This window comes from Abramis brama (assembly GCF_963993115.1).
Source record: "Abramis brama genome assembly, chromosome: 10".
Classification (NCBI taxonomy): domain Eukaryota; kingdom Metazoa; phylum Chordata; class Actinopteri; order Cypriniformes; family Leuciscidae; genus Abramis; species Abramis brama.
Window position 1 is genome coordinate 35,287,136 of NC_139972.1, and position 22,820 is coordinate 35,309,955.

A 22,820-nucleotide genomic window follows, 5' to 3' on the forward strand; every position below is an offset into this window, starting at 1 on the left:
CGGAAAAGGGTGGTTTGCCCGCTTCAGGTTGGTGGAGAGCTCCTGCCTCAAGTGGAGGAGTTCAAGTATCTTGGGGTCTTGTTCACGAGTGAGGGAAGGATGGAACGGGAGATTGACAGGCGGATCGGTGCAGCTTCTGCAGTAATGCGGTCCCTGTACCGGTCTGTCGTGGTGAAGAAGGAGCTGAGCCGCAAGGCGAAGCTCTCGATTTACCAGTCAATCTACGTTCCTACTCTCACCTATGGTCATGAGCTGTGGGTCATGACCGAAAGGACAAGATCCCGGATACAAGCGGCCGAAATGAGCTTTCTCCGCAGGGTGGCTGGGCGATCCCTTAGAGATAGGGTGAGAAGCTCGGTCACTCGGGAGGAGCTCAGAGTAGAGCCGCTGCTCCTCCACATCGAGAGGGGTCAGTTGAGGTGGCTCGGGCATCTTTTCCGGATGCCTCCTGGACGCCTTCCCGGGAAGGTGTTCCGGGCATGTCCCACCGGGAGGAGACCCCGGGGAAGACCTAGGACACGCTGGAGAGACTATGTCTCCCGGCTGGCCTGGGAACGCCTCGGTGTCCCCCCGGAAGAGCTGGAGGAAGTGTCTAGGGAGAGGGACGTCTGGGCATCCCTGCTTAGACTGCTGCCCCCGCGACCCGGCCCCGGATAAGCGGTAGAAGATGGATGGATGGATAAGATATTTGTCTGTTGTCTTAACTCAGGTAAATGAAGGTTACCTTTGCTTATCAGAAAATGGAAAATGGAACATATTTTTACTTCGTGTTATTTGAAAATCTTGGATACGTAAAATATGCTTTCTTCAGTTTGGGATTTATTCTATACTGTGCTATCACACTATTTAATGTCATTATTGTGCTTGTAATATTTCTGGAAAGGACTTTACACCAGCCCATGTACATTCTGATTTCATGTTTGTCTATCAACTCTGTGTTTGGAGCAGCTGGCTTTTTCCCAAGAGCACTGATAGACTTGCTGTCTGATACACACTCAATCTGTTTTAATAGTTATAAACTTGACTTATCCAATGATTTCTCTTGGTATTACTGCTATTTTGACTTTCAGACTGACATTGTGTGGTAACAACTTTAAGGTGTACTGCCACAACTTTGAAATGGTCAAACTGTATTGTGCAAACACTGCTGTTAATAATGTTATGGGTTTTTTTATATTGACAACTGTAATAATTCCATTAAGTTTAATATTATATTCTTATGTAAAAATTATTGCCGTTTGCAGAAGAAGCTCATCACAGTTCAAGGGCAAAGCTTATCAAACTTGTATTCCACATATTGTGATCCTTTTGAATTTCTCAATTGCCATTATTTCTGAGGTCACTTTGAGTCGGGTTGTGACTTTACAGCTTCCTATATGGCTGTCAGTTTCACTTGAATTTCTTGTTATACCACCCATCCTGAACCCCCTTGTTTATGCTTTAAACTTGCCTGATATTCGCAAAACAATAATCCGCCTAATAAATGGATCCAGGTAAATTATTTCTCTAGTATAATAAAGGTTACACAGAATATTACAGATTGATTATAAGGACTATAAACCAGCCAAATTGCACACTAAATTTGAAGGAAGTTTGAAATCATTGTCCAATCAAGTAACCAGTCTTTATTTTTCCTCTCAAAGTTTTGTTCCCCACTTCATATTATATTTTGTTTTAAGATATTTGTTTCTTTATCCAATTGTTGTGCAGGAGTAAGTAACTTTTCTCTACATCATGGAAAATATTATTCATGTGACAGTTATTTGGATTATTATACACTGTAGATACTTGATACAGTTGTATTTGTTTCTTGTTTTTGTCTCTATATGACAAATTAAAGAACCTAAAGAATTTAACACACAATGTTACAACAAATTTATGAAGTTAATGAAATGCAAACACTAAAAGAAAATCAGTCATTTTATAGGAAAATACTGGCTTATGCATTATACTTTCACAGTAATTTACAAAAGAAATTTAATGTAAATCACAGTAAAAAAAAAACAAAACAAAAAAAAACAGTTGTGTACTCTGATTTCACATTTTTTCATTTCATTTTTTTTGTGCATCAACCATAATATTAATATTACCAGTAGCCAGAAATTAACATTACATTAATTACAATGATTACAGAATAGATGCTTAAAATTAGATTAAACAATACTATTTACACTTTTTTTGTTTTTTTATTTTTTGCATTTCATACACACACACACACACACACACAAACACAACAAACATGTTACATTAAATTATTAGACCTACATGTGTGTAGTGCACATTAATTCAAACTGTAACATCGCTGAGAAAATTACAGTATTCCCAGAGCACAATAATTCTTCCACAAAATACAGTGACAACATGACAGAAAATGTCATGGGATCAGGGAGAAAATGTCTCGGGTAACCAGAAACAATATTCAAACAAAATATTGCATTCAAGAACTTGAACACTCAGAATTTGCGTTTAAACACTTAATTTGATTCAATGTACAGCATGTGGTTCTAAATTTTCCTTCAAAACTCAGTCTTTCCAGTTAGGTGATTCAAATGCTCAAGATTTAATGAATCGATTCAGTTAATCTGAGTCCACGAATCAATCGATACAGTTCAAAGAACTGTTGATTCTTTTAGAATGGTTCAGTTCAAAGTTATTGGCCGTTTCTCAATATGCGTTCTTGTCTGTACTTGTGTTCTTGTGGACTTGTGAAACGACATCAGTCGCTGCCCAAGTACTGTTCCAATTCAAAGTTCACATCTAGCCAAGTCCAGTTCAAATCCCCGGATGTGTTCTTGATCCACTCCTTTTATCGAGGATGCATCGAGAAGTGACTTGTGCGGACTTGAGACAGCCAGTTTTTGCCATTTTCGGAGATCCAGGCACTCACCGGGCGCTCACCATTCATGTAACCCGCCTAGAACAGCCTTACCTCGGCTAGTCCTTCTGATGTTTGCCGCTGGCTCTGATGTCTCTAGTCTAGTGGTTAAACATGAGATATATTTCTTCTTGTGTATATCTAACGGCCAATCTTTGGTCTCATTAATCTATAATTTGTTCCCTGGCAAATTGTTTTGGCTGAGGGCAGAGTGAAGTTCCCTTTCAAGAACGGTTCACTCGTATTGTGTCGCTAGACGCTATGGGAAAACTCCTTTTCTCGAGAATATTGAAGCCTTCATTTTAAAACGTAGTGCAGCTGCACAGCCAGCACAGTGCTGAGCTGTATAGCGTGCTGATTGGCTGGGCTGCGGGAACTGCATGAACCTATGGCGAAGCAGTGAGGACGCGCGAACCTATAAGGGTGCTTCCCGCCTCGCGCATGGCAAAACCCACCAAAATGGGCGTGGCTACTGACTATATAAGTGGCCCATTTCGCCATAGGAATCAGATTTAGTCTCCTTCAGCGACGACTCACCTCTTCACTGATCTTCTCCTGCTTGAAAGCCTTCTCGCCATCGAACGAGCCCAGCAGTGGAACGCAGTGAATCTGCAGCAGCAATTCAGCGGACGGTGGTATCCTGCTCAGCGCTTCTGACTCGACCCCGTCATCTGCTGATTCGCCATTTCCCTGCGGCCATCCGACAACATATCCTTTTAACAAGTGTAACGACTGAGACAAGTCAGACACAAGTATTTGTTATAGGTTAACAAATGATATTTAGAACTCACTCTGTGGCCCCATCCCCCCAAACAGGGCAAGAAGGTCTGATCAGATAAGTTGGTTTTATGAATCTTAGCAATGTAAACAGGGCCTCTGCCACAAGACCTACAGATATTAGAACAGACTCTCCTGCATTCATTTATTGATGAACTGATTAACATGAAATTAACATGCATCCCAGAACTTTTTGTGAATGATTTACTGTCTTGTGTTGTGTCTTTTAATACTATTATCTTTTGATACTATTATCTCTTTGATACTATGTATTTTATTATAGAACCAACGGTCAATGTAACCTCAACTATACCATGTTTGATCTCTATAAATTGGTACTTTGAAGATCGAAATGATTGTGTACATGATATGCCGATAGCCACGCAACATATTAGAATTACAAGAATCTTTCTTAGTTTCATCATCAGAAACCAATCCAGCTGCCATTGCAAATGAGCACGCTTAGAACAAAGATTCATAAATCAACCACAGAGGAATCTTCCCGCTTGGAAATTCAACCCTTCTCATTGGTCAAGCAAACCCGGAGAGGTGGGGCCTTTCTCAGGCTTTATTAGAGACAAATCCACAGTGACCCTCCTCTCTCTTCTTCTGACCTCTACTGCTGCTTCTTCAGGTTGATTGTCTGTGGGGATTGCAACTTGTACAGTAACATTTGACACTCACGGACCCATCAACGACTTGCATTGACAACTTGCAACGACAGACCACGCAAGTATCAATTTAATGAGGTGCTCTGAAAATGATAAGCTGATGGTTCTTTTCATAGATCTTTTCCATAGTTCCATTTCCTGCTTCCGGTTCCATATCACCCACCATTTTACCTATGCATGTATGTATGTATGTATGTATGTTTATTTAGTTATGTTTGTGATTTAGTTAATAAAACTTGTGCACAATATGTATTTGGTTCTGTTTCTCTGCTTGCAACAAAGTCTATTTTACGATCTTGATCTTGTTACAGGCTCTAAGCGGCGTACATGCTAAGAAATAATTATTTTTCAGTGGCCATGAAATATATGCTTTTCTTAGAATAAATGAATAATCAAAAGAGTTCATTGGACGAACTGATTAATTGATTGTAATATTAATTTAACTACATCAAGTTAATTCAATTAACTGACCCAAATATTAATAATTAATCATAAAAAGTTATGAGTTATTATTAATATTTCCCCTTTGAGCTAACTCGTTACACAAGCGAATCCGCCTAAAAAGATACGTCGCCGGATGGCCTTGGCAAAAACCATGCAGAAACTGCACTCATACTCACTCTCTGAGCTCACGGCTAGCTTTCTTTTTAGAGAGCGACCACACCCCTCGCACCCTCCCTTTTCCAGCTCAGTCCCCGCGTGACTCACTCTCTCCACAGAGAATTATTTCGCCGGTGCTCTTCACCATGGCAGACCCGCGGCCGTCCTTGTCTCATTTGGTGTACCTACCCCCCCTAGAGGAAGCTCCATCCGTTGGATGGAGGTCTAAAGTGATTCACCCATCCAAGCCGTGCAGGACCAAGGTCAAGCTGCTTCAGCCCTGTACACTGTGGCGGTCCACCAAGTGTTCCAGGCGAAACTCCTCTGCTCCATGGATGAGTCTGAACCGAACCCCACGGCCTTCCGCTATCTGTGCAGCGCCACTGACCTGGCCCTGCGTGCCACAAAGACCACCGCCCACTGCCCAGGGAAGCCTTCCCTGATGTGTCAAAATGGGTAGTGAACACAATAAAACGAGGTTACTCGCTCCAATTCGCTCACAGGCCTCCGCGCTTTCATGCCGTGGTCAACACATCGGTAAGGAGCAACATGGCTCACGTCCTCCGCACCGAAGTGCAAACCAGCTAGCAAAGGGGGCTGTCGAGACAGTTCCCCCTTCACAGAGCGAGTCAGTTACTTCCTCGTGCCGAAAAAGGATGGCGGTCTCAGGCCTATTCTAGATCTCAGACACTTGAACAAGGCCCTCATGAGACGGCCATTCAGGATGTTAACAACCAAACAAATCCTCTCGCAGATTCCCCAGGGGATTGTTTTTTGTCAGTGGATCTGAAAGATGCTTACTTTTACATCCAGCCTTCGAGAGGCGGGCTTATCAGTACACAGTCCTGCCATTCGGTCTGTCACTGGCACCTCGTACGTTTACGAAATGCATGGATGCAGCTCTCTCCCCCCGAGACAGCGGGGAATGTGCATTCTGAACTACCTCGACGACTGGCTCATTTTGGGCCAGTCAGAGTCAAGTCAAGTCAAGTCACCTTTATTTATATAGCGCTTTTTACAATATAGATTGTATCAAAGCAGCTTCACAGTGATAACATGAAAATAATACAACAAAAATTTGTTTATAGAAGAATATTGCGTCATCGTCAATAATATTGTCAATAATATCATCGTCAATAATAAGGCAGATCAATAATATTGTTGAATATTAAATGTCCCCAACTAAGCAAGCCAAAAGCCAAAGCAACAGTGGCAAGGAACCAAAAGACTGGAGAAAAAAACCTTGGGAGAAACCAGGCTCAGTCGGTGGCCAGTTCTCCCCTGGCCAACGAACGAACAGTGTATGATTATGATTCAGGCAGCATTACAGGTCCAGTTCCACCTGGTTGAAGGTTGGAGTCATCACGCTGGAATGGAGACGAGTTTGTTGAGGTGTCCATGAGGCCTTCACAGGGCTGATGAGGCCGAGTTACAGACTCACAAATCCTGGCTCCTCAGCCATCTAGAATGCGTTGGGTTCAGGATAAACTTCTCCAAGAGTGTACAGTCCCCCAGCCAAAGGATAACCTTCCTGGGAACAGTTATCGACAGTTATCAAGGAAATGCCTACACATCAACTGCCTCAAAATGAGAGCAGTCTTTCTAGCCCTAAATATCTTCCTCCCGAGCCTGGCAGGACACCACGTCCTGGTCCGGACAGACAACATAGCAGTGGTGTCATGTATAAATCGCCAGGGTGGTCTCAGGTCAAGCAACCTGTACACCATGGCCAAGCAGCTTCTGTTATGGGCACACGCCAACTTGCGCTCGCTAAGAGCGGCGCATGTACCGGGCATACTGAACCAGGGAGCAGACATGCTATCTCGAGACAATATCCCCCCCTGGGGAATGGTCTCTCCACCCTCGGACGGTTCACTTAATTTGGAGTGTCTTCGGGAGGGCAGAGGTGGACCTCTTCGCCTCAGAAGACAACTCTCACTGCCCAACATTCTTTGCAAAGAAAAGGGATGCGCTGGCCCACGAATGGCCCAGTCACCCTCTTCATGCATTTCCTCCAGTCTCGGTGCTCCCTAAGGTCATCGAACGGATCAGGGAGAACAAGTGTGCAGTCCTCCTAATAGCCCCTCTCTGGCAGACCCAGACATGGTTCCCCGAGTTGATGCAGCTGCTAGAGACAGCTCCTTGGCCTATACCACTGAGGAAGGACCTTCTTACTCAGGCGAACAGGAAGATCTGGCACCGCCGCCCCGACTTGTGCCTCAACAGGTACCTGGGGACCTCCCGGAAAGAGTCCTAAGCACTATCACCGAGGCTAGAGCTCCGTCCACGAGACGCCTCTATGCCCTCAAATGGTCAGTGTTTACCAGCTGGTGCTCAGCTCGGAACCTAGATCCCTACTCATGTGAAGTACCACTGGTACTTTCTTTTCTACAAGAGCTACTGGACACGGTTTGTACCTCCTCCATGCTCAAAGTATACGTGGCAGCCATAGCAGTCTTCCATGCTCCTGTGGTCAGCCAATCCTTCGGAAGGAACGACCTGGTCGTACGCTTCCTCAAGGGGGCCAGGAGGCTGAACCCGCCTCGTCCTCCCTCTATACCCTCATGGGACCTATCCACAGTCCTCAGGGCACTTAGGGGACCCCTCTTCGAGCTGCTTCAGTCGGCTGACTTAAAGTCTCTTTCGCTCAAGACCGCACTCCTGCTAGCCCTAGCATCGGTCAAGCGAGTGGGTGATTTACAAGCGCTCTCCATGAATGCTTCCTGCCTTGAGTTTGGGCCCAACGACTCCAAAGTCATCCTCAAACCAAGACATTGCTATGTACCCAAGGTGCTCTCAACTCCATTCAGAGCCCAGGTCATTTCACTATCTGCCCTTCCTAGACGATACTAATGGTCTAGCCCAACTAATGGAAACACTAATCACTGTTATGGTGACTTCAAATAAAACACATTAGAGTTAAACCTCTGTTAATTCTCAATAAAAACTTTTGTAGACGTCTGACAGAAATAAAGTCAGTCTGGTTAGTAATAAGTGAAGCTGGTAATGCTGTTTGTGGAGTTGTTTAATCCTCCTCTGCTGAGATCTTCACAGATTTAATGTCTTCTTTTCTCTTCATTTGATTTCATCTAAGGCTGTGTCTGAAGTCAGTTGTAGTTCTTGTGTTTCTGCTCATCTCTTTTTTCGGTTCTCTTCTTTCCTTCAGTGATTATTTTTGTTAACAGGCTTATTAAGGCTGAAATGACTTCATATTTAATATACACAGATTTTGTGGCTCAGATAAGGTCCAATTCTGGTTTATTTCTTTGCTCTTGGCTGACATGTGGCATCGCTATGGCCTGCTTGTGGCCCAGATCATCTTTCCAGGTGTGCCAGATGTGGGCTGGATCTGGGCCGACACAATGTTGCTATGTGGGTTGATGTCTATATCTGCCTGTAATTGTAGCCTGACGTCGTCATACTCAGATTCTAGTCAGAATATGAGTCTGAGGCTACGTTTACACGTGGATGGCTATTTTCATAAACGGGCATTTCGCCCCTCTTTGTTTTCAAAAATAACATCGTACACACGAACCTGTGTATATGCTGTCAAGAGCATGCCAAACCTGTAGGTGGCAGTGTAACGAGAAGCTCAAGCCCACCTTAGCCAATCAGAATCCCGAAAATAGTCACATTCTGTGACGTCGCTGCCTAAATCTCCGTTTTTCTCAGTTTACATGCAAACGTGCAAACGGAGATTTTCAAAATCTCCACTCTGGCCGGAGTTTTTAGAAACAATCGGTTTCATTGGCGAATCCTCCGTTTGCGTGTAAACGAAGGGCGCAAACGAAGGGAAATGTCTCCGTTTTTCAAAATAACCATGTACGTGTAAACAGGGCCTGATACTGCTCCATTGGGCTGTGATTATGGGGCGTGTTTCAACCGAACCTGGAAAGAAAATGCCTCTGCACTCAATTGGATAGACCTACAACCAATCAAAACAACGGAGTAAGTGACGTATGTTCTTAACTCATCTTTCCGATCGACAAATGCATTGATCGCGGTTCTCTGTTCCTCTTTTAAAATGAATTCACTGTCGATATCTTCTATAACAGACGCGATTGCGGAATCTACACATGATTTTTCATAAACAAAGTTCGGGAGGAGCACGTTCAAATAATCAATCCAATCAACTTGTCATCAAACAATTACCAGGTCTACCCTATCAGCATGAGAGGAAGCATATATTTATTCACTCTGTCAACTCACCTAACATTCCTTGACATTTTTCTGCATCCCTCCACTCACTCTTGTCCTGTTCTTCCACAGCTTGGAATACGGGGGGGAGTACTTTGGGTTCGGGCCAAATACCGAGCCCCTAGCCCTCTCCTCGGACAGTACGCCAAATATGCATTTATTCTATCTGACTTATTTGTAAGTGTGAATTCGTGAAATCTCAATTCTCCAGCAGCAGTCATCTATGTTGTAAACGAATTCAACCCAAGCGCTCGTTGGTGACGTGGATGATTACGTTACTGTTGATCATTTGTCCATCATAAAGCCCGCCCTGACAATTTGATTGGTCCGAACAGCTCTGGTTCGAGCATAATAGCCCCACAACGGATCAAGTCCAGACCAAACTTCCCGACCTAAAAATGTTGTGGGCGGGGCTAAGTTTGGCTGGCATCCAGGCTACTGTAATTGTATTTACAGATGACAATCCTTTAGTGTTTTTGGCCCGTATGTGATCAGAATCAGAAATTGATGCAATGGTCCTTGATGGTACAAGGTTACAATTTAGTGATTAAACACAAGAAAGGTTCGGATAATATAATCGCTGACGCTTTATCTAGAGCTTAATGTGCAAGGAAAAGGATGAGAAAAAAATACATGGTTTTGTCATTTAAGGTTGTTTTTTTTTAGGGGGAAAGTATTACATTCCATGTGTGTTTGTGTATTTTTCTCTTTTTCTTTTGTGCTTTTGTTTCTATTCATTATTCCTAGGTTGTGATCATTGGCTGCCCATCAGATATGTGATGTCATGACATTACGTATCAGAACTGACGTTCCACCAATCCACTGAGGTTCCACCGGTTTAAAAGGCCCATTGACAAGAAGCGAGGGGAGATCAGCGCCAGGTCTCAGCCAACACCCATGCCTTAAACTGTTTGTTGAAACCAAAATCATGTTTATGTTTATGTTTCTGCTTATGCGATGGTTCAGAGATTAACACTCCTTTGGGTTTTGTTATTATTGCTGCTGATGGAATGCACTGTTTCAGAACTGGATCACTAGAAACTCATATTAAATGCATTGTGTGCGTGTGACCAATGGCTGGATTAAATGCAGTTAATCTAATTCGAACGCTGTGTGTTGTATGCAGTAGCCCAACCATAGAGCATAGGTTTAATTTTCGTTTGTGTTTCCTGAGTTTGTCTTCTACTGATTGTTGGCCTCTATAAATAAAATCACCTTTAAAGACCACGGTAGATAGCATTGTTTTCTGTTAGTTAGTTGGAGAGTGATCACCACCCATTGTATTTCTTTTTATTTAGTCAGCGTAGTTTATTTAAGGCGGCACATCTACTGAAGATTTCGTTTTTTGTTTCTGCATTTTTCTTTTGGTAGGTAGTTTAAGAGGTTTGGATTAAATAGTTGGGAATTATGGGAATTATGTTTTGATTATTTCATTGATTTGGCGACACTCTTGTTTTCTGATTATTCGTTTTTCTTTTACATTTATAATGTGTCTTTGTAACGTCATTTATATATTTTCAATTAAAACGTTTTCAACGTTAATTCTGGTCTTCCCGGTTGTTTCTGCTACTCGCACACATGGCAACAGTATCTCACGTAAATGTTGCGCAATCATCCCATTTACATCTTTAATCCGTTGCGAATATCTGGTGCTATTTTTTTTCCGAAGATGTCAATTACCACACTCCTGGCATCCTCCCCTGCTTTTTCTTTGACCCCGTGTAACTTATATTAAGCAGCCACCTCCAGCTATAACATCTGCACTCATAAAGACTGCCCCTAAGGGATTTATTTTCCTCTTTCAAAGTTTTTATCTCGCCATCAATGCTTCATTGTGTTGCCCCACATCCAGTACCAGCTGATGAACCATCGAGGAGAGACTTTCAATTAGTTTAGATGTACAATCAGTTGTAATTTCAGTAGTTTCAAATTTTTTCAAAAGTCTCATCGTGTTTTGCAGAAAGTTCTCGTATCGCAGATAGTATTCACACATTTTCGTCGCTTCCTTCTGGAACTCTTTCCTTGTGACGTTTTTTCTTTTTTTTTGGCCAACGGTTTCACGGGACTACCAGGAAAGGGAGTACCAAGAGCCTTTTTTATCAAAGACTGGCGCCAGATCATACACCTCTAGTGCTTCACCCTCGCTCGTCGCGTCCATCATTGGGAGGTTAGAGAAATTGAGTTCTGAGCATTCACTTTTGTTCGCGTCGAAAACAGTTCTTAACTTCATAACTTCGAACATTACAGTTTGAAGTTATGTTCAAGATTTGCTTTCCTTTCCTTCTCCTCTTAGATTTACCTGTATAAATCAAATTTCACAGATACCTGTATATGTGCTGTAGATAAGTATTCTGTACAAATTAAATGAGAAAAGTGGTAATAAATAAGATGTTTCACCACATCACCTTACCACCACACTTACGTGCCCACCTATGACGACACCATATTGGCCACTTCTGGTAGGGACTACACACATTCCTTCCGGGTTAGTGACACCAACAACCCTAGAATTTACATAAACCCTGCCCCTGGTAACATGATTTATAGATTATCAAGACAGAACATGCTAATCAATGACTAGAAGATAACTACACATCAGCTACATAAATTCATCAACTAACCATTCAGAGATGTCCTGTTGCATTCTACATGTTGTCACTTCTTCTTGAGTCTCTCCATCATTGACTCCGTTGACATCATCTGACTCTGGTTTGAACATAAAAGGCTAAAAGTTTTTGAAATTTTCAGTGCATGTCTGTGTGAGGTAAAATGACACAAGCTGTTGCAACTTCACCATCTGCGCTGGGAGCTGCAGCTAATTTGCATTTAAAGGAACAGACACAAAACTGTGCGTTTTTGCTCACCCTCAAAAAGTGCCAATTTTAACATGCTATATAAAAACATCTTGTGGGGTATTTTGAGCTAATACTTCACATACACACCCTGGGGACATCAAAGACATATTTGACATAAAATTCACATCTTGTGAAAAGGGCATTATACCACCCATTTAAAACAATGCACCCCTCCCCCACCCTCTGACATGATGACAACTCAAAGATTGAGTGAGCGCAGGCTGTTTGAATTTTCTTCAGTCTCCAGAACAGTTCTCTCTTCTCAGTGTCGCAGAATTGCTGCATTTCCTCTGTGAAATTCAGGTTTGTGTATGTTTTATTTTATCTATAAAATCAATGCCGTGCTTTTAAATAATTTTATTTAATGCAAAAGAACATACAGAGACACAATGTGACTCACCTAAGTTAAACGAGTGTGGCGCCTGTCTTTTTGCGTGATTGTAACGCCTTGCATAGAAAACACACGACTATAAGGATAATGCATTTAAATAATTTGGATGATAAAATGTTCTCGGAACTGTGCACGGTTTGTTTATTGGCAGGTTTTGGAGTCGTGTCACAGTATCTTTCGGCTATAAGTGAAACGTAGGACGGCGGTCTAAAGTTCGAAGTTCCCCAGCTCTGCAAATCCATCTCCGGGCATGAGAACCAGACCGGTTGATTAAACTTGAATTACTTGAATGTTTAATTTTTACTTCTAAAATGTTTGTTACATGAGTTTAAACGTAGGCAATATTGTATACATGTTAAAACTGTATAAAATATGCTCTATTGCTGTACTCATCGACAATAAAGGCCAATGTCATGTATACCGTTGGTTGTATGGAATATTTTTACAAAGGTTTAGACGAAATAAAAAAAGTTAATATTACTCATAAATATTGTTTTTTAAATGTTTTCCAACAATTATTTCTACTCAATTTTATTTGTTAATGTACCAAAGCAGTTACTCGCATCTACTTTTTACTTACATTTACTCAGTTCATACAGTGTATGTAATTGATTTCACTGCTTTAAAATTTAATCAATATTTTTAAGTGTAAAAATGTTTCACCAAAAAAAAAAAAGTGTAAATCATAGTAATTTATGCCTAATTTGACTTTAATAAACATGGTTGTTAAAGTTCATTATGTTTCCACTCTCATATTGCCTTAGTCCTTGTACCCAGAAGGTATCTCTGTCCAAAGCAACTCTCAGTGGGATAACAGAACAGATAATTATCTTGTAATGATAACACTTTAATTAAACCCCACTGATCATACAATTACACTTAGATCCCTTCAGGCTGATCATAGCTTTTAGTGACCTCTAAATTTGCTAATTTTCAATGTCAAATAGCGTTCAGTGGTATAGTAACAAATACAAATATTTTTAGCGCACCACCAAATGATGTAACTCAAAACATGTAATAAACAACTCATTAACTTGTTTTCACTCCTAATATGGTCCCTTGACCATTCCAGGACAACATCTTGACCACCCCATCTCCCAGTGGGCTGAGATAAATAGACCTTCAGGTTTAATTAGACATTACAACAACAATTGAATCCCTTTGGTCAAAAGGTCAAAAAACCTGTCCAAGTGAGGCTAATGACTGATGTTTTAGATGAAGAATATTGCGTCATTATAATGGATGATGACACAGAGATAATGTTTACTTTTCAGATTTTCCTTTTTAGTTGTTTTCTCTGACAACAATTAAATATATTTATAGAATAAAAGGTAACACTTTATAATAACTGCATGCTATTAATCATTAGTTAAGCATTACTAAACAGTTAATTCATCATTTATAAAGCATTAATATACATTAATAAGCAGTTTATAAATACAGCTATAAATGCTTTATTCTTGATTTATAAGCATATCTATATTGGTGTTTAATAATTGTATTTTCATACTTTATTAATGATCAATTTATCATTTATAAATGTAGTATAGCATTATTTACAAACCAGTTACATTATTTACCATTATTTACAAACTAGGTGTTGTCATTGATTAATAAGATCACTTAGAAAGTGTAAGTAAATATAGTAGATTCAGGTAGTTATAAACCATTTAGTAGTGGTCAGTTAACTATTTTGTGAGCTCATCTAAAGTGAGGACTATTTATGTTTTGTAAAGCATTTACAAAGGAGATTTAAAGGCTCACTGATCTTCTAAACAGAAAAAGGAAACAAACACAACACAGTGATACAGAACATAAAAATATTTAGCCTTTAAAACTCCTTTGTAAATGATTTACAAGGCATAAATAGTCCTCACTTTATATGAGCTCACAAAAATAGTTAACTGACCACTACTAAATGCTTTATAACGACTAATAAGGTCCGAGAACCAAATTCGGGCCGGCCAGTACGGAGCTACAAGGAGTAATCTCACATCGTACCTCCTGACCCTTTCTAGAACCCCAGGGAGCAGAGCGATCGGGGGAAAGGCGTACAGACGTGACCTCAGCCACATTTGTACCATGGCATCCAGGCCCAAAGGAGCTGGATGTGAGAGAGAGTACCAGAGCGGGCAATGAGAGTTCTCATGAGAAGCGAACAGGTCAACCTCCGCCCGGCCAAACTCTCTCCATATGAGCTCAAACACTTCAGGGTAGAGCCGCCATTCCCCGGGCCTCAGCCCCTGCCTCGACAGGATGTCTGCTCCCACATCATCAACCCCAGGAATATAAATGGATCTAACAGAGATAAATTTATTCTGGGACCAAAGAAGAATCTGATGTGCCAGTCTAGAAAGAGGGCGTGATCTCAAGCCTCCTTGGCGGTTGATATAAGAGACCACCGACATATTGTCTGTCCTAATAAGAACATGATGGCATCTGAGGTCTACAAGGAAGTGCCTCAGGGCAAAAAATATAGCCAACATCTCCAAGCGATTAATATGCCATGAGAGATGATGGTCCTTCCAAGTACCTCGGGTGTAACGGCCCTCCATAACCACACCCCAGCCCGTGAAGGACGCATCCGTAGTCAAAGTCTTTCTCTGACATGGTGCTCCCAGAACCGGGCCTTGAGACAGGAACCATGGTTTCTTCCACATGACGAGAGAACAAAGGCATCTGCGCGTAACTGCGCGTGATCATGCGAAAAATTGTTTCCAAGAGGAGAAAACCCCTTGGTCCTGAGCGACCACTGCAAGGCCCTCATATGGAGCAGACCAAAAGGCACTACGGTGGAAGCTGCAGCCATAAGGCCCAAAACTCTTTGAAAGTGTTTGACAGTGATGGCCTGGCCTAACCTAATACTCTTCATTGTGTTTAAGATGGAGACAATTGTGCCCGCATCATGACTGAGTCCCACTCTACTCCCAGGAACGTAGTCCTCTGAAGAGAAGTTAAGGAACTTTTCTTCACATTGAGTCTCAACCCCAAGCACCTCAGATGACGCAAAACAACATCTCGATGTTGAATTGCCAGTTCTTTCGACTGAGCCAAAATGAGCCAGTCATCTATATAATTTAAGATACGGACCCCCTGAAGTCTCAGTGGAGCAAGGGCTGCATCCATACATTTAGTGAAGGTGCGAGGGGATAAGGCTAGGCCGAAAGGAAGAACCCTATATTGATAAGCTTTTCCCCCAAAAGCGAATCTAAGGAACCTCCTATGATGTGGGATGATGGAAATATGAAAATATGAAAATATGCATCCTTAAGATCTATCGTTACAAACCAGTCCTCGGATCTGATTTGTTGAACGATCAAAGGTATAGTTAGCATTTTGAACTTGAATCTCCTCAAAGATTTGTTCAATACCCTAAGATCTATAATGGGACGCAGCCCACCATCCTTTTTTGGTCCTCAGATCTGTTTTCGGCTTAGAAGGCTTCGACTGAGGGTGTTGCCTCTGGCTCCAGGCCTTTTGAGGGGGAGCACGAGAGGCAACACTCTCCTTCTGCCTCAGCAGGTGTGAGGAGCTGGCGGCGGCCTCATGGGACTGCACCCTGGCAGCAGACCCACGAGACCTGGAGCGACGGCGGGGAATGAGCTCATTGAATGCAGCTGACTGTCGTTTCGCCTCCAGAAACCCATCGACGACGTTATTGACTCCGTCGCCAAAAAGGCCAGAAAGCGAAACTAGGGGATCGAGGAGACAAGCCCATCATCCCATAGCCCTCCTCCCTGGCACCCATTATATTGGAATACAGATGTACATTGGGACCAGATATTCTCGAGGAGAAGGGCTTATTCCACGATCTCGACACCTCGGTGTGGAGATCGGGAAAAAATGGCAGACTCCGGCGTAGAGGCTGTGACCGAGTCTGCAGGAAGCGCTCATCAAGCTTGCTTTTTTTAGCCGCTTCCTGCATTTCTGGTGGCCAAGCGATCTTTAATTTGGCCACGGCTCTGGTCACTACCTCTAGCAGCTCCTCAAAGGCAGGCGCCGCATGAATGCTGATCCACGGGGAGCACGAGCCTGACCAGTGTCGTCAAACATGGCCCGCCGGGAGCGGAGCGTTCTCAGATCAGATATTTCCACTTCTTTTTTGAAAAGCAGTCTTATGACTTCCTTCCGTAGTCTTGTCAGATTTAGTCCATAAATTATGGGGTTTAAAAAAGGGTGGTATGAGTAAGAATTCCAGGGCCATGAAATTACGCCAATCTTGTGGCAAACTCTTTGAACCATAATGAGTGTACAGCACATCAAACAGCAAAGCAACAGACACATTGAGCAATGCAAGAAGATGTGGTTCACATGTTTGTATGAATTTGTGCCTGCACTCTCTTGACTTTCTGCATTTTCCAATCAAATAAATGTATGAGCAAAATATTAAAGTCCCTGTAAAGTCAAAATTAAGTATGTGTTCTGAGTTTGTCACACCACAGAAAAATTTGTTATTAGCCACCCAGCCAAATTTGAATGATAAAAAAAAGCCGGCAAGTACATAAAATAAGCTATCAAAATCTTGAAAAAATGAGCAGTAGTCTCTGCTCTCAAACGCTGGGGGCGTGTCCGCTGGCTGTGCTGAAACCACGCCCACTCGCGGGAAAGCTGCCGTCGCCACACTCAACTGTCACCGCTACAGCCGGAATGGATGCTCCTAGGTTTTACAAAGCCATACATGTTCGAGCCTGGACTACCTACTATAATTATAACATAAGCACACAAGGTAACTTACACTCATTGGTGGGCAAGCACTGCCGACTATGGCACCAGCTGTCGGCGCGATGGGAGGATGAAGGCCGAGGCGGGAGATAATCGGTTCGGCCCCATTCACCAGTAACAGCGGATTATCAGTGAATCCCAGTTGTCTCCGACGAAAGTTTATAAAACTATCCCGTGTAAAATGATCACTACAGAGGCGGGTTTTGGCGGTGATCCTCAGCTGTCCATCAAGGTGGCTCTTCACAAAATTAATCCACCTCTTCTTAATATGATCGTTTTTCGGAAATTTAAATAAGGACACCGATCTGTTTTGTACGTGATCGCATCCAGGTAGTACGCATTTCCGTGACGAAGGCATAGCTAGCTAGCAAACTGTAGGCTGTAGTAACTAATAGTACTGACAGTAACTCGCGATCGGCAAACTGATGTGAATGAATGTGCTATATTGTTAGGGGAGGGGCAGCGTCAGGGGCTCCAGTGCGTCATCAAGTAGGGGCGTATCCAGGAGCTCAGGGGCTCCAGTGCGTCATCGAGCCCCCGTTTTAGCCCCGCCCAAAAAATCCGGAACACAGCAATGGTGAAAAACTGTTTAACGGTCTAACTCCACAATTCAGTACTTCACAGTTCACAGTCTTTGTAATATGTTTTAGCAATACATTTCTAATATTTATAATGTGTTTAGAATTTTTTTTTAGAATTGCCTTTACAGGGACTTTAATATTGCATGTTCAAAATATATAAAAAATTATTATGTCACGGGGTGACGAAGGCGGGAACCTTTTTTTTTTAGAATGTTTCCCCCGGGGAGCGCTTCTGCGGAAACATCAGGACGGTTCCGGGTTCTCACGTGAGTGTCATGGCGGCGGGCGAGGCTTGATGAGGGAAACTCGCAGCAGGTGTGAGAGGAGAGGATACAGGATGGTGATTGGGACATGGAGGAGGAAGGTGGCTCATAAAAGGACACTTTGGCGGTGAGGAGGGGAGAGAGAGGCACGAGCGGAGAAAGAGGCACGAGCGGAGAGAGAGGCACGAGCAGAGAGAGAAGCACGAGGAGGGCACGAGGAGATGTGAGGCGCGCAGCACGTGAGCGGCCGCGGCCGCTGATGCGGCGGGAGGCCGCGAGAGAAAGAGAAAGACAGAGACAGAAGATTTCGGCTGGATTGCGTGTGTAAGCCGTTGTTTGCACCTTGAGTCTGTTGAATTGCAGTTCTATTGTGGAGATGAGCACGAGGGAAACCTTACAGTGTGTGGTGAATATACAAGTGTGGGAATTGTGTTTCTGCTGTTCACACGCAGTCACAGCTGTCCATTAACCTCTTCTCTGCCTGAGTCCTGTGAGTGTACAGCTATGCTGGTGAAATACGATTAACCTCTTCTCTGCCTGAGCCCTGTGAGTGTACAGCTATGCTGGTGAAATACGATTAACCTCTTCTCTGCCTGAGTCCTGTGAGTGTACAGCTACGCTGGTGAAATACTATTAACCTCTTCTCTGCCTGAGCCCTGTGAGTGTACAGCTATGCTGGTGAAATACGATTAACCTCTTCTCTGCCTGAGCCCTGTGAGTGTACAGCTATGCTGGTGAAATACGATTAACCTCTTCTCTGCCTGAGTCCTGTGAGTGTGCAGCTACGCTGGTGAGATACGTGACCTCTTCGCTGCCTGAGCCCTGTGAGTGTGCAGCTACGCTGGTGAGATACGTAACCTCTTCTCTGCCTGAGCCCTGTGAATGTGCAGCTACGCTGCTATGTTGGTGAGATACGTAACCTTTGCTCTGCCTGAGCCCTGTGAGTGTGCAGCTACGCTGCTATGCTGGTGAGATGCGTAACCTCTTCTCTGCCTGAGCCCTGAAGAGAATGCCGAAGAGACTTTTAAGAGACTTTTTATTTATTTAATAAAGCATATTTATTGTGAAGTCTGTGTCTGCCTTTTCCTTTGTGTCCACGGTCAGCTCCTCAGGGGTGGCACACAAGCGGAGGGGTGGGCGGCCCGCTGGCGCTCCACCCCGACCTGTGACATAAATGGCGTAGTCGGCAGGATGCCGCCCTGAGTTGAGCGACCGTGGGCTGAAGGTATGGCGACCAGTTTTTTTTTTTCCTTTTTTTGGTTTTGCTCTGTTTCTTTTTTTTTTTTTTTCTTCGGCGTCCCGGATTGGTGGGGGAGGATGTCACGGGGGTGACGAAGGCGGGAACCTTTTTTTTTGAGAATGTTTCCCCCGGTGAGCGCTTCTGCGGAAACATCAGGACGGTTCCGGGTTCTCACGTGAGTGTCATGGCGTAACTCCCAAGGAGTGAGCAGCCAGTAACAAGAAGTAGAAGAAGAAGAACTCCGTAATCTCAGTTCTCGCGCATGCGTCCTGGCGCTCCCATGAACTCTCGTCAGAGGCCCACATTGAAGAACACTAATAGTTGGATAAAGTCGTTATTTTTGTTGTTTTTCCGCACAAAAAGTATTGTCGTCGCATGATATACTTAATGTAGAGCCACTGTAGTCACTTGGACTATTTTAACAATGTTTTTAATAACTATTCTGGGCCGGCGAGTTTGGGTCCCTCTATGGAGGAGTGAGAAATCTGTCAGATTTCATCAAAAATATCTTAATTTGTGATCCGAAGATGAACGAAAGACTTACATGGTTGGAACAACATGAGGGTGAGTAATTACTGACAGAATTTTCATTTTTGGGTGAACTAACCCTTTAATGTTGAAATGTCAAATCAAATCAAATCAAGTATATTTGTATAGCGCTTTTTACAATACAGATTGTATCAAAGCAGCTTCACAGTATTAAAATAAAATAATACAACAAAGTTTGTTTCTAGTGGAATTTATTGATTGATAGAATAAAATTAAATATCCCCAAAATATCCCCAACTGAGCAAGCCAAAGGCAACAGTGGCAAGGAACCGAAAAAGTCCATCAAGTGACCTAATGGTGTCCTAAAACTCCATCAGGTGACCTAATGGAGAAAAAAAAAAAACCTTGGGAGAACCCAGGCTCAGTCGGGGGCCAGTTCTCCTCTGGCATTTATGAACTAGAGGCCGGATTGTAGTTTGAAACTGTGAGATTAACAATATTATATGAATGCCTGGCTGAAAAGATGCGTCTTTAATCTAGTTTTAAACTGGGAGAGTGAGTCCGAGTAACGAACAGTATCAGGAAGGCTATTCCAGAGTTTTGGAGCCAAATGTGAAAATGCTCTCCCTCCTTTGGTTGATCTGGATATCCTAGGTATGACCAAAAGCCTCGAATTTATTGATCTTAAAGAGCGTGATGGATTATAGGGTGATAGAAGATCCGTTAAATAGACTGGAGCTAAGCCGTTTAGGGCTTTATAAGTCAGTAGCAATACCTTATAATTAATACGGAACTTTATAGGTAGCCAATGTAGTGATGATAAAATCGGTGTTATATGATCATATTTTCTTGATCTAGTAAGAACTCTAGCGGCTGCATTTTGGACTAACTGTAGCTTGTTTATTGAGGATGCAGGACAACCGGCTAATAAAGCATTACAGTAATCTAGTCTCGAGGTCATGAATGCATGAACTAACTTTTCTGCATCAGAAATTGATAGCATATTACGTAGCTTAGCAATGTTTCTAAGGTGGAAAAAGGCAGTTTTTGTAACATACGAAATATGATTTTCAAAAGACAGGTTACAATCGAGTATAACACCCAGGTCTTTTACTGTAGAGGATAAAGTAACAGGACATCCTACGATGTCAAAGTTGTATTGTGAGAGGTTCTGTGGGCGGTTTTTTGAACCGATAAGTATTACCTCTGTCTTGTCTGGATTTAATAAAAGAAAATTACAAGTCATCCAGTATTTTATATCTTTAACACACTCTGTCAATTTAGATAAATTAGCGTTTTCATCCGGCCGTGATGAAATATATATTTGAGTGTCATCAGCATAACAATGGAAACTAATTCCATGTTTCCTTATATTATTTCCAAGTGGCATCATATATATTGAGAATAGCAGAGGGCCTAACACAGATCCTTGCGGCACTCCATAGTTTACTGACGTTATCTTCGATTTTTCCCCATTTAAACAGACAAAATGGTAGCGGTCTGATAAGTACGATCTAAACCAGCTTAATGCCTGTCCATGAACACCAGTGTAGTTTTGTAGTCTATCTAAGAGTATTGTGTGGTCTATAGTGTCAAACGCAGCACTAAGATCGAGTAAAACTAGTATTGAGATACAGCCTTGGTCAGAAGCTAGAAGTAAATCATTTGTAATTTTAACAAGCGCAGTTTCTGTGCTATGATGCGGTCTGAATCCTGACTGAAATTTTTCATAGATATCATTTTCTTGCAAGAAAGAGCACAATTGAGCGGACACAACTTTTTCTAGTATTTTAGACATAAATGGTAGATTTGAAATGGGTCTGTAATTTGCTAGATTATTATGATCTAATTGTGGTTTCTTAATAAGAGGTTTTATAACTGCCAACTTGAATATTCTTGGAACATGACCTAAAGATAAAGACGAGTTAATAATATTGAGAAGAGGCTCTTCCACTACAGGTAACACTTCTTTCAGTAGTCTAGTTGGTATTGGATCTAATAAACATGTTGTTGGTTTAGATGCAATGATAAGTTTATTTAGCTCTTCCTGTCCTATAGTTTTAAAGCGCTGTAGTTTTTCTTGAGGGTCGATAATTGAGGCTGAATTATAAGGCGCGATTGAAGATTGTACATTTACAATTGTGTTTCTGATGCTTTCTATTTTCTCAGTGAAGAAATTCATAAAATCATTACTGCTAAACTGTAACGGAATATTTTGCTCAGGTGACGTCTGTTTATTTGTTAGTCTAGCCACGGAGTTAAATAAAAACCTTGGATTATTTTGGTTATTTTCTATTAGTTTGCGGAGGTGCTCAGCCCCGGCTGCTTTTAGGGCCTTTTTATAACGTGACATACTGTCTTTCCATGTGATTCTAAAGACCTCTAAATTAGTTTGTTTCCATTTACGCTCTAAATTACGAGTTTCTCTCTTGATAACATGCGTAGTATTGTTATACCATGGTGCTTTAGTTTTCTCTCTAACCTTTTTTAATCTAATTGGTGCAACAATGTTTAATGTACTAGAGAAAATGGTGCTCATAGTGCTAGTCATTTCCTCTAGTTCATCTGTTTGTTTGGGTTCACTAATCAGCTGAGTTAGATCAGGTAAGCTATTTGAGAATCTATCTATAGTGGTTGGAAGGATTGTTCTGCCTGGTCGATAACGTGGCGCAACGTGACAAATTTCAGCAGTACGTAGTATGCAAGTGACCATGTAATGATCAGTGACTTCATCACTTTGCGGTATAATATCTATATCGGTTGGATTGGTTCCATGTGATATAATTAAATCTAGCGTATGATTAAGACGATGAGTGGGACCAGTGACGTTTTGCTTGACCCCAAAGGAGTTTAATAAATCAGCCCCTAACGCATCATTTGTGTTATCGACGTGTATGTTAAAATCTCCAACAATTAATGCTTTATCGACATTGACCAATAGATCTGAGAGAAAGTCTGCAAACTCTTTTAGGAAATCAGCGTAAGGCCCAGGTGGTCTATATACGGTAGCCAAGGCTAGAGATAATAGGGATTTCTTTCTTACATCTAAGAGAGTAACATTTAGCACAATTACTTCAAACGAATTAAACCTGTGACCTGTTTTCTGAGTAACATTAAGAATATCTCTATAGATTGTTGCAACACCGCCGCCACGACCAA

General features: G+C 42.2%; 1 protein-coding gene across 1 annotated transcript; it reads left to right on the top strand.

The window, feature by feature from the left end:
• Window positions 1-740: 740 nt before the first annotated feature.
• On the top strand, window positions 741-1,497 carry LOC311090411 (olfactory receptor 1P1-like; the record flags this gene model as incomplete). Its single annotated transcript, XM_084125665.1, is given in 2 exon segments — window positions 741-997; window positions 999-1,497. Coding segments are annotated over 2 exon segments (756 nt in total).
• Window positions 1,498-22,820: the final 21,323 nt, after the last annotated feature.